A 14,753-nucleotide genomic window follows, 5' to 3' on the forward strand; every position below is an offset into this window, starting at 1 on the left:
ATTAATAATAATTTTCCTTATGTATACGGTAAATATATAATATTTGCCATTAGAATTACAAATTCGAAGGAAAAGAAACTTTAGGTGTAGAAGTCTTAAGTCTATTGATAACTCCAGATCGATGCAACGCAGAGACTAAAGCCCTATTATCATATCATAATTAATAAGTGTCGGTGTTACTGTCATATAAATAAAAAAAATCGATTTCTCTGATTATCGATTGATAAGTTTCTGCCATTGTCTTCTTCGCAAGGATTTGGGGATTCGGTATGCCTCTTTATATCATATGATCGATTGTAATTCTTACTTTTTAACTGAATTTTATTTATATTTTTTATTCGGTCTCGATTTCCGTTTCTTTTAAATTTTCCCATTTGCCAAACACTCACATTAGTTCTATTTCAACATTAGTCAGTTCATTCAAATTACAGAAATTGAGTGGTGCCCATTGGTTTTCAGCAATTGTAGGTAGCATAAAAGCTCTAGATTTTTGACAATGGCGACTACGGCTTGTTTTATCATCGTTAGCAGGAATGATATTCCTATTTACGAAGCTGAAGTTGGATCTGCTGCTAAAGTAAGTCTTTTTCATTTCCTTTCCTTCCGGCTAAAATTTAAGAGCTTTCAGTTGTTACTAAAACTCCATGATTCCTATCTTCTTGTATTGATTACCATGTTGTTGTCTATGTCGTAGTTTTTGTTTCCCACTGCAGTAGTTTCATTTGAAAGTAATTATCAGGCCATGCCAATTGGAAAACCACATACAAAAAATAGAAGAGATAGTGGATTACACTTTTATATGATATGAGGCGGTAGTCCTTCACAAATACTATGATTTGTATCAATGGCTTTGCTTATCTTGGTATGTAGGTGTGGTTACCAATTAAAATATTTCTAAAACCACAAGGCAATTACAACATTTTGGTATGATTTTTCTAAAATGTTTGCATCCTCGAGTGTTTGAATGAATGTTTATACAATGGAAAGTATTTTGCGGGTTGAATGTATTAGCTAATTGGTTGCCTCTTCACCTTGTGCAGAAAGAGGATGCTGCTCAGTTGCATCAGTTTGTATTACATGCTGCTTTGGATATTGTTCAGGACCTTGCATGGACAACTAGTGCCATGTCTGTTTCATACTCTCTATCTTTTTGTTTTATTTTTTAATTTTTTCTCCTTATGTTAGTTATTTGAAACAGATGCTCTGTTGTTTAGCTGGGCACTAAAGCTACTGTCATTCATTCTAACAGGTTTTTTTTCTTAAATTCCTTGCAGGTTTATGAAGGCAATAGACCGGTTTAATGATCTTGTTGTTTCAGTATATGTTACTGCTGGTCATATCCTTACAATATTGTGAATTGAAGTTTTTTTTCCTTTATTATTTATAAATGTTATGTTTTTATACGTATTTGGGACAAATTCATTAGGTCATATTATTGCCTGAAATCAGATGAAATGCTTCTTGCACTAGTGTTTTGGTTTCTTGCGCTCTTTAACTAAAGGCATACATACACGACTGATGCTACTTCATGATTCCCGGAATGATGATGGCATAAAGAGCTTTTTCCAAGAGGTTCATGAACTATATATAAGGGTAATAGCTTGTTACTTCACTTTTGATGATCTATTCTTCTTTCAAGACTTGTTCTTTTTTGCTTGATTGTCTCTTTTTAAGATGTTCTACGTGTGTTGGCTGTTTTGGTTCCAAGATCAACTTGTTTGTTGAAGTTTATAATATAAATTGTAGCACAAAGTGTTATTTATCTCTAACAACATAATATGCTAGAATAAAATATTTTCTTTTTGTTAATTAAGTCTTACAACCTAAGTTTCGTAGATGAACAAAGTAGTTGCATTAAAAAAAAAGAAAAAAAAAAAAGATTTTCCCAAACTAATAGCAAAATATGCAACTTCTGCAATACAAATAGGAAATTTTGAACATTGTCCTTAGTTTTGAGGAATAGTACGAACTTCACTTTTTCCAGTTAATATATTGAAAGCAAGTTTATTATTTTGCATATTGGTTAGGCTACTGACTAGTTTGGTGTTTGAAATTTTGTAGATTCTTCTTAATCCTCTCTACTTGCCTGGCTCTCGCATTACATCAGCTCATTTTGATACCAAAGTTCGTGCTCTTGCAAGAAAATATCTTTAAAGCCCATTTGCTCGCCTCTTCTATGAAATCAGTTCTTCAGTCTTTGGTTTTTGATCACATAATGCACATTTTTCTGATCCCTTTGACAGTTTGAGGAAGCATTTTCCTTGTAGTCTACAATATCAAAGCTACATTTTCATATCGAGTGCTCTCTTTTCCTTTACCCTGACAGGAAACATGTAGAAATTTCATCTTTAAGGTTCATACTTTTGTACTTCCTATAGGAAGAAGATTATGTTGTACTTGTATTTAACGATTAATCTTTGCCGATCAAATTTCATTTAATTGAGTGGAAATGAGTGTGTTGAAGTTAACAAGACTAGAGGTAGTAATGTTTCAGTTTAGTTCTTTATTTCTTTCTTTTTGGGTATAACCCATTTTATTTTTAGCTTCTTTAATCCTCTTTCATGCAAGCAAAGGAACCTATGATGAAGAGGGTCATATTCAGAAGGATCCCCTCGTTCATTTATAACTTCAGACCAGGCCAAGTTTTTAAGTCACATTTATTTGCCAAATCACCAGTGGTCTCGTGTTAAACGTTGTGCTCGACTTTGAAAAATGTCGTCACAGAACACTGCTTGGCACAACACTAGCATTACTCTCACATCATCTTTCAGTTCCAATTATTTCCGTGGAATTGTACAATTTATATTTTCTTTTCTTCGTTTGTTAAATAAGAAACACTATTGGGCACAGCAAGACGATCATGGCCATTACACCATATTCAAATCTTGGATAAAGCACTACCCGAACCTTGACAAAGAACCTCAATTTTATACATACACGACTTGGAAACTTACTAGTAAAGGGACAAAACAGTCCTTCCTCTTTCTAGCTCTATGACAAGTTAGGAGCTCTTTACAGTTACAAAAGTTGGCCTTTTTGCTATGTACATGTACAACCATGGTCATTGTCACAAGTTCCTCTCATGTGGTTCAAGCCAAGGAAATCCAAGGAAATCAAATATCTCTTTCTCTTCGTTAAATTTCAAACTTGCAGTGGCTCTTGTTCCCTGCCATTGAAGCAGACACGAACCTTAAATAGACATGAAGCAAAAGCTGTTATTGTAGAGGTGGAAGTTCCAATTTCCAAGTATTTACCCGTGTACCAGGAGATCCATGTGTTGCTGGAAACAACCCTGTGTCATCGAGCCGAAATCCTTTCGAGTCAGCTAGAAGTCTCAACCTGCAGTCATGATCAGGTCAACCTATCAGAGTGGTAAAGTTTGAGCTTCCACATTTTTTCCCTCTAATTGTAAGGGCACTTTCTGATATGTGTAGACTACATTTACGTGACAGCCACATTGAAAATCCTAATAATAGTTTGAAAATACTAAACAAGAGCGGATAGTCAGTCAAGTAAGCATACCTCCTATTTAGTACATCATTTCCGGTCCATGCTACTAGTCCAAACGCAAATATATCCCGTGGGTACACCTAGAGAAAGAAAAAGCATAGCATACTCCAAACGTTATTCATGCAGCAGCAGAATACTGCACTGGCCCCAACATGACCAACATTTACAAAGCAACTAAAATCCCAAAACTACAAGGAGAAGATATCTGAAGCGAGATTTATTTTTCTAAATATATAAAACATCAACAACCAAAGAGAAAAGATATCTCAAACAAAAATTTTAGACTTTGTTGGAACATTAAACATGACATGTCAACAATTACCTTCAAATCTATGCGGTGTCGGAGCTCTCTTCCAGGATATGTGCAAAGACCAAAATACGTGTCAACCCCAGAATCTGTACCCTGTCACATAATTGCCTGGCATGTTAATAATAGGGCAAGGAGAATTGTAGAGCATTTTAATAAATAAATGTAAATGGGATACTTGGAGGAAAGCACTCAAAATGACAAATAGAATTCTTTCAAGAGTTATTTATGTTCTAATATATTGGAAGGTTTCCCAGTTTTGAATCTGACCCAGAACTGTATTTGAGTTTTCCCACTAAGCATAGTTCTATTCACAGTAACTATTGTATTTAGGACATTGAACAATTTATTGGATAGTTGACATTTGCTGTGAATGGGGTTTAATAAGTAATTTCTTTTCAGATAAAAGTCCAAGTAAAAACTTAGACAGGATCTATCTTGTAACTTGCCGAACTCGTAAGTTCAAACTTGATTCTGTTTATTGTGTAGTATATCATCATTACCAGAGAGCCGTACTGCCGGTGTGTGAGAATTTGAACAATATGACTAAGCACTTTGAAGAATGTTAAACTATCTGTATCCAATGATTTTATATGTATAATGTTTAATCCAGATGATTCAAATTGTTTTACCATAAACATTAACTTTCACTTCTTATTGCCTTTCTTCTTCCATTCATTTTGTTTTTTCTTGTCTTTTTGCACCCATAAATAAATGTGAAGGACTGTTGCAGCAACCCAACTAAATAACCTTTCACCCCAAAGAGGAAAAAGAGAGAAAAATAAAGAAGTGTAGCACATAATACTCAGTGCAACTCAAACACACTAAGAAACATCCCATCAAAATGTAAAATACTGATACATGACAAAAGAGAATTGAAATGCACAAAAGTTCTTTACCTCTTCACTGTGAGTGCTGAAAATCAGGTCCTCCCTTAAAAAGTTTATAACCTTTAAATGCTTCACAATTTTTTGTAAAAAGCCCTTATGGCTGGAAAGCAAACAATTAAACAAGCTTTTAGTTCTTACAAGAAAAGAAGAAAAACTAGTACTGTAAAAGTTTAAATTTTGATTAGACTAGTAAAATAACTCAGAGAACAAACTATCTCCAGGCTACTAACAACCTGAGAAGCAACTAAAAGCAGAACATTAACAAATAGAAGAAAATGATCACAAATACCCCAGAAAAATCCCTATGCTTATCTGGGAATAACTAATAGGAACATAACATAACATCGCATATCGTAGCATTTATTTATTTTATTTTTGTATATGATCCCACTGAACCCTACATTCTTTGGAGGCAGAATTGCTAGATCAGTACATTACATAGCATATTAGCATTTTTTTCACCCGACTTGTTTCACCCATTAAATTTGGATGTTTTCACAAGATGTTCTTTTAAGGGAAAACAAGGACATATGTAGTAGGATTTAAAACGGGAAGAAGAAATATATTTTCTATCCTCAAGAACATCTCCCAAAAATATATGGTCACCTTTTTCTTTTCTAGTACAAAGTGAAAAGATGAGAGACAGTATAGTATCTACCTCCTTCCATCAGGATGTGTCATAACAATATCCATATCCCCACAGGAAGCTTTCCCACGTCTAAATGATCCTCCACATATGATTACTACCTACAAGAAGAAGACTCTCGGCATTTAATTAACAAGCCACTTGCTAAAATGAAGATTAGTACTTCCAATTTGTAAGCTTCACATTTCAGCTTTCAGGTAATAAATTATAACTTCATTTACATTATTTCTTCTTGGTAGTCATGGCAAAACTCTGATTTGGCTTGGTAAGATTCAAGCTTACAGGTGCTGTTGTGTAGACATTAGTATTCATTGAAAAAATAAAACAACAAAGGAAAATACAATCACAGCCTTGTAAAATTATAATAACTCATTAACCAATGGATCACAAGCTTACGTTTCAGATAATCATTGATAACTAGAGGAGCCTCATGGCTAAACTGATATAACAGTTTGTAAGCAGAATGACACTTTACATCTTTTTATTTTTATTTTTTAATTTCTTTATCTTTCCTTTTATAAGAACCACAAAGGTCTTAAATCATTTAGCTTTGCAAATTCCTCCTCCATATCAAAACTATAAAGAAACAAAGGGGTTATCACCTTTATATGCAACCCAACAACTTATTTCATCTTTATTTTTGTTCTCCTGGGAAGAGAAAAGTCGGCTAATGTTCTAGAAACCACACTCAAAAGTCCAAATCACATGGCATATTAAAAAAAAAAATCAAAGGGAAAAGAAGCCATTCCTATTAGGAATCACCGAGCCCTCTCATCTAAAAAAAAGCTGAAAAAATGAACATGCATCAAGATATAAAATGCCACAAGTAAGATTCCCTGGTAAGTAATTTCTGTGTAAGGCAGTCTGCAGTTTGGAGGGGTGTGAACATCTAGAAAGAAAACCTAAGTTCAAGGCTTCTAATATAAAGTTCAATCAAAAGTTTATTTTGCTCACCCCAGGTAAAATTTCCTCTCCAACTTTCTTTAGAAGAGATTCCATCTCTTGGACCTATCAAACCACAAGCCAAAAAGAAACAAATAATGCCAATTATTTATTTCAAAGGGAAAACCAGATGAACATATCAGTGTATAATTACAAAAATAAGTAACGAACAAGACCTCATGACGTGGTATCCTCTGTTTGATGTCATGAAAGTATTTTAAGCCTAGTTTCTGTGCATTTGTTAATGAATTTTCATTCTTCAAATCATCCAGTGATCGGTGTCCTTTTTCATATAATTTCAATGCAGTGGCAGGACCAACTCCCCAAACTTCACCAAATAAGCTGATTGTTTTAACCTGAAATAAAAGTAAAATTCTCAAAACCCACCCATCATCAACACTGACAAGAAAGTGAATCTCAACTTCCCTACATTTGCGTATAAAGAAATGACTCATAGCTTATTTTCCTTCAACTAAAGCAGCAGTAAAGAGGCATCATTAATTAGGGGGAAAAAACTTGAGAACTCACAAACATAATTTAAAACCCTATCTTCAAACTCATCGAACATCTTTAGAATATACAAATAGAAAATAAATAATTCAACACAAGAGATCCTGTTTCATATATAGATCCATGTTAGCAACAAGAGAAGCAAATAAAATTTTATAATTAAAAGGACCCTTTACAGTTCAACACCTTTTCATCTGTTTCAAAATGCTCCAGCTTGGATAACTTTCCAGTGGTAACAATCTCTTGAATCTGCAAAAATAAAAAATATCAACAACATCTTCATCTTTCATATGATCATAATTTGAAGCAAAAAAGGGGGAAAAACAATAAACAACAATCTAGGTGAACATTGTATACACTTACATGATCTTGCAAGGACTTCCCAATATTGGGCAGGTGTTTGACTTGCTCTGCACTCTCAATTTTGAAAGGTAACTTCTCTATAACCGGTATAGCTTTGTAATAACTAAATGATCTTCGATCATCTCCCAACGCTTTAGAAATTCAAAATTAGTAAGCAATAGTAAATTATAACAAATTTAAAAAGAAACACATATAGAACTGGCATTGTAATTGGGAAAAAAAAGAATAATAACGTGAAAATCATTTTTCTTTCTTTCTTTGATATGGGTTCACCTCTATATATGTCAATGAGCTTCCCAAATATCTGAGTTATGTTCTTGTTCAAGTCAGGAGGATTGTAAAAGGTCAACGCTGTCTCAGTTGACTTTGTAGTATCGGTGTTAGCTTTAATATCACTATCAAAATATTTCATCCTTTTGGGATCAGAGCTTTGATGTTCTTCATCTTTTTCTTCTTTCTCATCGCTAGAAACGTCTCGTTTTGGTGACTTTTCAGCACTGGACTTGTGTTTAACACTTTCTGCTTCGGATTTCATCACCATTTTCAGGTCATATAAATCCTCAGATACCTTCTCTCCTGAGGTCAAGCTATCTTCCAGCCATTGATATAGCAGAACTCTCTTCCCCCAAAAATACCATGTCAAAATTCAATCACAACATATGCATATCTATGTAAAGACATAATGAACACTAACTGAAGAACTCACTCCTTGAAATCGGGCCAAGCGATCACCATCAACCTGTTGAAGAAGAGAATCGGAGTTCATTGAGAATATATGGGTGGCTCTTTTGGTAAGACGTTCTTCTACAATGGCTCCCATTTGCATCAACTTCTGCTTCCATATCTGATAACAAGGAGTACAGAGTAAGAAAATAGAACGAAAGTTTATTTTAATTAACGTTAAAGTTCAATGAGAGTACCTGCAATCGACGGCTCTGAACTCCGCCCTCGACTAGGAAGATGACCATTCCGGCGAACATCCCGGTTCCGGCTGGCGGCGCTGGGCCTTGTTCTTTGTTCTTCCTCTTCTGGGCCATTTGGGAGCGATGGACTTGGAGCTTCCATTCGAAGCCCAATATGAAAACGGTCGAAGAACATTTGTCATTATCTCATGGACTACACGTGGCATCCTGCCAGCAATTTTAATAAACAAATAAAAAATATCAAATTCATTCCCTTTTGTAAAAAAAAAATAAAAAATTTGCTCGTTTAATACCATGTGTTTTGACAAAGTTCCATTTTGGCCCTATTTATTATGAGTATTGCTTATTTGATACTTTTTATTTTGATGATTAATTAAAACGGGTACCTTCAAGTCAATTTTGATCTTTAATTTTTTTAATAACCATTTTGCCCTCTATTAATTGGTTTTTTACTATTATTTGTATTTTAACAAGGTTAATTAATTTTAAAAAATAAGACTTCATAATTGAGGGTACCAAATGAATAATACTCGTAATAGAGTGTACTAAAATGAAACTTTGTCAAAACACATAGTACTAAACGAGCTTGTGAAACCTGCTGTACTGTGAGCATAATTTGGTTATAGTATATGATATTGATTGGTCAAAAACTTGCAAAATAACTTTGAAAATATAAATCTAATTCTACATTTTGAGAAAACATCAATAAGATTGCAAAATGAAAATCATTGCATATTCCATCATAAAACCACAACAGTCAGTAGCTATCTTTACTTTACAAAATAAAGTCAGCTATCTATCTTTGCTTTACAAAATAAAGCCAACACAACTATCTATGTGTATAAAATAAAGCCAGCACAAAATAAAGTCAACACAACTATCTATGATTTATGCCATACAAAATGAACAAAAGAAGACATATATAACCTAAGACAAAATATATAATGTTCTTCAAAAGTTTTTGTTGTGGTTGTGGTTCCACTAAGTATCCTGAATTGAGAAAATATCTAATAGTGCTCCAGACAAGTGCATCTCCTCAGGAGATGCATCTAAGCTCCCAACTTCAACATGAAACATTGAAATTTATATGCCATGACAAAATTCTATCATAAAACCATAACTTATAGTACAATACATCAAAACAAAGTTAGCTAGCACAGTTCATCAAAACAATCACCCACTATCTATGGTTTATGCCATACAAAATGAACAAAAGAAGGCATATATGACCTAAGACAAAATATATAATGTTCATCAAAAGTTATTGTTGAACCTAAAACATTGCAGCATGCAGGATATTATTTTATGTTTAAATTGCACTTCCACAAGTAAGCCTATGTTTGGAAGAGAGGAAAGAAAATAAGAGGGATGGAAAATATAGAAAGGATAGAAAAGATAAAGGAAAGAAAAAAAAATATATGTTCTCTCCTACTTGTTTGGTAAAAATGAGAGGAAAGAAAATTATTTTATTTGTATTGATTGGAATATAAGATAAAATTGACATTTTTTACCATTATATTAATATTTATATATTTATCTTTATGTATTATTCATAATTTAAATATTATATTTTTCTCTTATAACTTTATCATAATTAGCATGAAAATAATTTTTCTATCATGCATACTATTATTTTTTTCCATTTATTTTATATTCTAAAAAAATGCATATAAATAATTTATAATTAAAATTTTTAAACTAAAAAATATATATAATATTTTTTAACACAATATATATTATTTTTTTTCAATATATATAATAATGTGAAGATAAAAATATAATTTTTTTTATTAAAAATAATAAATAATGTGAAAGTCAATGTCATTTTAGTCATTAAACTTAAAAAAATAAAATCAAACTTTTTCTATTTGGGTTTCTCTCCAAAATGGAGAGAAAATATTTTAGGTGGGTCCCACTACATTTTTCTATCCAATTTTCTTTTCCCTTCTCTCTTCTCTCTAACCAAACTACTCATAAGTGTTACAGTATGCAAAATTGCACTTCCACGAACATATATCATCATAATATTGGAATCATTCAATTCATTGGTACATATTAATATATCAGCAAAAAAACAAGTTTAAATTGTGTACCTCAGAGTGTGTGCCCATTACTATCCCTCGACCTTTACTTCGACATCGATCTCTGCCTTTGCTTTTTGTTGTTGGTGCATCTTTTTTGCCTCGAGCACTTGTCTTTTCGCGGCCCCTGCCTGTTGGTGGTGGTACTTGTGCTTGAGATGAGCCTTCAAGTGGTACTTGTGCTTGAGCAGAGCCTTCAGGTGGTAGATTTTGTGATATGACGCTCGGATTCTTGCAAGTCCTCTTGTTATGCCCAAACTCATGACAATTCTTACACTTTTTGGTGCTAGAAACATGTCTCTGTGGTTGGTTTTCTATCATTGATGGCAATGGTCTCTCCTCTCCAGGAACTCTTCTTCTACGATGTTTTTCGGGTCTTCCTGGTTGCACCTTTATGACATGAGGCAATAGTTCTTCATCATCAAACTCAGGCCACATAAATTCATCAGCTATGGGATGAATTACACCCTGGAAAGTCTTCCTCCACATTTTAGTGGTGAAGTATGGTGAGCAATAATCTTCTATGTTGGCCCTAATTTTTCTTATACAAGCAATTGCGTGTATGCACGGTATTCCTCTGACCTACCATTGCCCACAAATGCAGTACCATTCATTTAATCTTACAATACAACTTTTCTTGTCATAATCAAACTGAAATTCTTCTTCACCAACCCTTGTTACGTGTGCTTGCCGACCTTTCTTGAGTAGTTCGTGTACCTTTTGATGGACCTTTGGAGTGAGCTTGTGCTCTCATTTTTCTGCAGTCTTTTTCCTAGCATACATCATGGCTGATTGTTGCATTCTTAGCCCTTCCAACAGATCCACTGGAGGCTTGTAACGATGCTCTTCTATCCAATCATTGAATGACTCAACGAAATTGTTGGTAATGTGTTCTACCTTCGCTCTAGTGTCAAACTTGCTCAAAGTCCAATGATTGAACTCTGTTATACCCAGATTTCGAGTCGTGAGAATTGTGACCTCGAAAGCTGGAGTCATAATGAATGAACCCGTAAAGTCTGGAATATGTGCGAAATCTAAACATCGAGCCTGCAAAAAAGAGACGACTTCAAAGATGGTAGCCTCAAAATCCTCACAAGCTCGAAAGGTAGACCCCGAGGTGCATCTGTTCTCTAGGATGACCTCGGATCAGGGGGACCGAGCCTGACACGAGTACGAGCTCGAAGTCATGTGGCCTCGGGATATGTTATGGCTCGAAAGCCAGTAAGAAACCTGGGAGAATATGGCCTTGGTGATATAGGATAATAACTTGGAATATCCTAATGAGTCATCTATAAAGAGACGCGGTCTACATTTATTATTGTAAATCCCCTACAATCAAGGGATATTATTTGATTAGTTATACGCTCCCTAGTCTTCAGGGAACGTTTCCTTTTATATCGGATCACAGGCATTTAATGTCATTTAATTTATTTGCATATAAAGAGTAACTACCCGAAATATGTGGGATTGTACTCTGAAATCTTCTCTATAAATAGAGAGGTCTTGCACCATTGTAAGGGACAGAATTTTCCTTGATCTAGAGGGAAAACTCTGGAGAATTCATCTTTAAGAATTTTTAGAGATCATCTTAAGTTTAATAACAAAGACTCGTGAACTAGGCAGATTTAACTGTTGAACCACGTAAAAATCGTGTGGATTATCATATGTTTATTGGCCATTACTGATTATTGTTTACGTGCGCTTCTTTCATTGTTGACGAAAAACGGCGTCAACAAAATCAATATTTGATAACCACTCATGTGCCTCTGAGTTGAATTCTTTTATCATGTCCATAATGCGCTTGAAAGTGTTGAAATTCGCTGTCTCAGTTGCTGCCCAAAACAGACCCCTTAGTTGTGATGTTCTAAACTTTTTTATCATGTTGTTCTTAATGTGAAAACAGCAATATCGGTGTTCTGCCTCTGGTATAGCAGCCACAGCCTCAATTAGTCCCTACATAAATGAAACTTGGTCGTAGATTTACACAAGCGTGTAAATAAAAGTGAATCTAAATGGGAAGATACAACACTAACCTTTTGTCTATCACTCGTGATGCACCATGGCTGGCCACTAGCAGTGTCCCCTATTTCTCCCCTCAGCAACTCCAAAAACTAACTCCAACTATATGTGTTTTCAACTTCAACAATTGCATAAGCAAGTGGATAGAAGTGGAGGTTTGCATCAACCCCAACAGCAACCAAAAAAATGCCTTTGTATGGCCCTTTTAGATGCATCCATCTAATCCAAAAAATGAATCATAACAACATATCTCCTTAAAATTGCATAGGAGTGTACATAACTACCACTAACATCTCCTCTTGCCTTCTGTCTCGCTTTCCATAACTGTCTATTAGTTGCCTCAATGCCAAAGTTGTCTTTCAACTCATCCCTCATTTTTTGCAAACTTAGGTCAGGTGTTCTAGCAAAACAATTATGAAGCTTATGTGCAATCCAGCTAGCGGTTACTGTCCTATTCTTCACTACACATTGACATTTGTGCTCCTGATTCAATGATTTGACGATAAAATTTCTTTCATCACGAGATAAAGAAGCATGTACCCTCCAAGTGCATCCTTCTACTATACAAAGTTTTGTGACTTTGCTTCTAGCATTCTTCACTTTACGCAACTCAAAACCTTCCTGAATAGCATAATCTTTCAACACTTCCCAAAAGTGTTTGTGGTCTCTAAATGTTTGCCACAACTGAAGCGCTATCTTTCCATTATGGTAAATGTCTCTAATTTCTGATATAGGAATTTTTGAGTTTGGATCAACAACCATTTTCGATATGCGTACTCTCTTGCAACCAATGTGACCATCCTTATCACTATCATAGAAGCCCCCATAATAAGCCTATGTCTCAGATTCATCACATTCTTTTGCAAAATCAGAGTTGTTTTCATCATCTGTTGAACTCCCAAGCCTCCCTTTTCCCCATTCCAAGTCACTATCATCAGTTAGACTTGACAGTTGGTCAACATTGGCTTCAATGGTCTCATTTGGCTTTTTATAAGCCCTTCGAGTAGCATATTTGTTCTTCCAGCAGTGCCCACTTGATGATGCACCTAATAGAATTTAGAAGTAACAACATAAGCAATATGCAAGTTTGGATAAACAACTATAGCAAAAACAGGGAACTTAAGCCACATTTTTCCAAATGCTCACCCAAAAAAAAAACACAAATTAACACATACACACACATATATATATATGCCTTAGGTTAAATATGAGAGACAAAAAAAAAAGATGCACATATATATGATAGAACCATATATATATATATATGATGCACACATATATATATATACATATGACAGAGCCAATATACTCTCTCTAAATAAGAACATAAAACTGTAAAAAAACCTTCATAAAAAAACAAGCTTGAAAACCCAAACAGAGAAAACCTTCAATAACAACACCAATGAAACCCACAAAAAAAAAGTAAAGAAAAAAAAAACTAACTCTGCATTTGAAGGAGTCTATTAATCCTGCAAGAATATGCAAGTTTGGATCAACAATTATAACAAAACACGAGGAACTTAAGACAAAAAAAAAAGATGCACATATATATGATAGAACCATATATTTATATGATGCACATATATATATATATACAATATACTCTCTCTAAATAAGAACACAAAACTGTAAAAAAACCCAACATCACCATCATTCAAAGCCAGAAAAAACAAGCTTGAAAACCCAAACAGAGAAAACCTTCAATAACAACACCAATGAAACCCACGAAAACAAAAAAAAGTAAAGAAAAAAAAATTAACTCTGCGTTTGAAGGAGAAACAGTTTGCAGGTGGCTTTGCGTTTCGTTCGTCTTCTTCTCCGTCTGGCTGCGACTCTGGGCTCTCAGTTTGCAGGTGGCTCTGTGTTTGAAGGAGAAATAGTGACCTGTGAGGGAAGGAGAAACAGTGACCTAAAGTCGTCGTCTCCGTTCGCGATTCACCTGCGTGTGGTCTCCGTCATCTCCGTTTCTGCGTCTTGCATCTGGCTGTGAATCGTGGGTGGGTCTTAGTTTACAGGTGGCTATTTGCAGGTGACCTCCGACCTTCCTCTTCGTTCGCCTGTGCCGTTTTCCTGCGCCGCTTGCCTGCGTCGTTCACTTAGTCTCTGTGGGTATGATGTAAGGTAACGTTCATCTTAGCTTGTAAGAGAAGCCAAACAATCTGAACATATATGATATATGGGTGTTCATCAAAACCGCCCACACCGCATAAACCACCCGCACCGCAAAATGTGGTTTGAAACCTTTTGCGATGTGGTTGTGATTTGAATATTTTCCAAACTGCGCGGTGCAATGCGGTTTGTGGTTTAGAAATTAATTAATGCGGTTTCAAACCGCACCGCACTTTAAAAAAATACCAATTATTTAAATATAGTTTTTATTTATCACACCAGCCCAGCCCATATATGTTTAATATTACATCCAAGCCCATTATTGTTAGGGCAACATCTTATTACTGAAACAAAGTCTCAAACTCACTTTCTCTCTCTTTTCACTTAGTCTCTTAGTCTTAGCTGACACACCCCTACTCCCTCAAGAACGACTAATGTAACGACCCAAAATCG

At 34.8% G+C, this 14,753-nt stretch overlaps 2 protein-coding genes across 2 annotated transcripts; one reads left to right on the forward strand and one right to left on the reverse strand.

Moving 5' to 3' along the window:
• The first annotated feature begins 49 nt into the window (after positions 1 to 49).
• Positions 50 to 2,450, forward strand: LOC133797590 (uncharacterized). Its single transcript, XM_062235541.1, has 6 exons — positions 50 to 267; positions 460 to 577; positions 1,041 to 1,126; positions 1,275 to 1,335; positions 1,507 to 1,593; positions 2,062 to 2,450. The coding sequence occupies exons 2-6, from the start codon at positions 497 to 499 to the stop codon at positions 2,152 to 2,154; spliced, it is 408 nt and encodes a 135-aa protein (XP_062091525.1). The 5' UTR covers positions 50 to 267; positions 460 to 496; the 3' UTR covers positions 2,155 to 2,450.
• A 282-nt stretch (positions 2,451 to 2,732) lies between these two features.
• Positions 2,733 to 8,235, reverse strand: LOC133797589 (DNA polymerase lambda). The gene is made up of 13 exons (XM_062235539.1): positions 8,089 to 8,235; positions 7,875 to 8,012; positions 7,442 to 7,787; positions 7,169 to 7,299; positions 6,992 to 7,054; positions 6,472 to 6,651; positions 6,308 to 6,361; positions 5,366 to 5,454; positions 4,717 to 4,807; positions 3,833 to 3,913; positions 3,523 to 3,590; positions 3,255 to 3,339; positions 2,733 to 3,166 (listed from the first exon to the last, which is right to left on the reverse strand). Exons 1-13 carry the CDS (start codon positions 8,203 to 8,205, stop codon positions 3,068 to 3,070), a joined length of 1,542 nt encoding a protein of 513 aa, XP_062091523.1. The 5' UTR covers positions 8,206 to 8,235; the 3' UTR covers positions 2,733 to 3,067.
• Positions 8,236 to 14,753: the final 6,518 nt, after the last annotated feature.

The sequence above is a fragment of the Humulus lupulus genome, chromosome 8, assembly GCF_963169125.1.
Source record: "Humulus lupulus chromosome 8, drHumLupu1.1, whole genome shotgun sequence".
Lineage (NCBI taxonomy): Eukaryota > Viridiplantae > Streptophyta > Magnoliopsida > Rosales > Cannabaceae > Humulus > Humulus lupulus.

Coding starts and splice junctions, on each gene's coding strand:
- LOC133797590 (XM_062235541.1), top strand. CDS start 497: ATGGCGACTACGGCTTGTTTTATCATCGTTAGCAGGAATGATATTCCT. Junction 578..1,040: donor AAGTTGGATCTGCTGCTAAA/GTAAGTCTTTTT, acceptor CACCTTGTGCAG/AAAGAGGATGCTGCTCAGTT. Junction 1,336..1,506: donor CAGTATATGTTACTGCTGGT/CATATCCTTACA, acceptor ACTAAAGGCATA/CATACACGACTGATGCTACT.
- LOC133797589 (XM_062235539.1), bottom strand. CDS start 8,205: ATGGCCCAGAAGAGGAAGAACAAAGAACAAGGCCCAGCGCCGCCAGCC. Junction 5,455..6,307: donor GAGAGGAAATTTTACCTGGG/GTGAGCAAAATA, acceptor TTCTTCTTGTAG/GTAGTAATCATATGTGGAGG. Junction 3,591..3,832: donor GACACCGCATAGATTTGAAG/GTAATTGTTGAC, acceptor TTCTTTCTCTAG/GTGTACCCACGGGATATATT.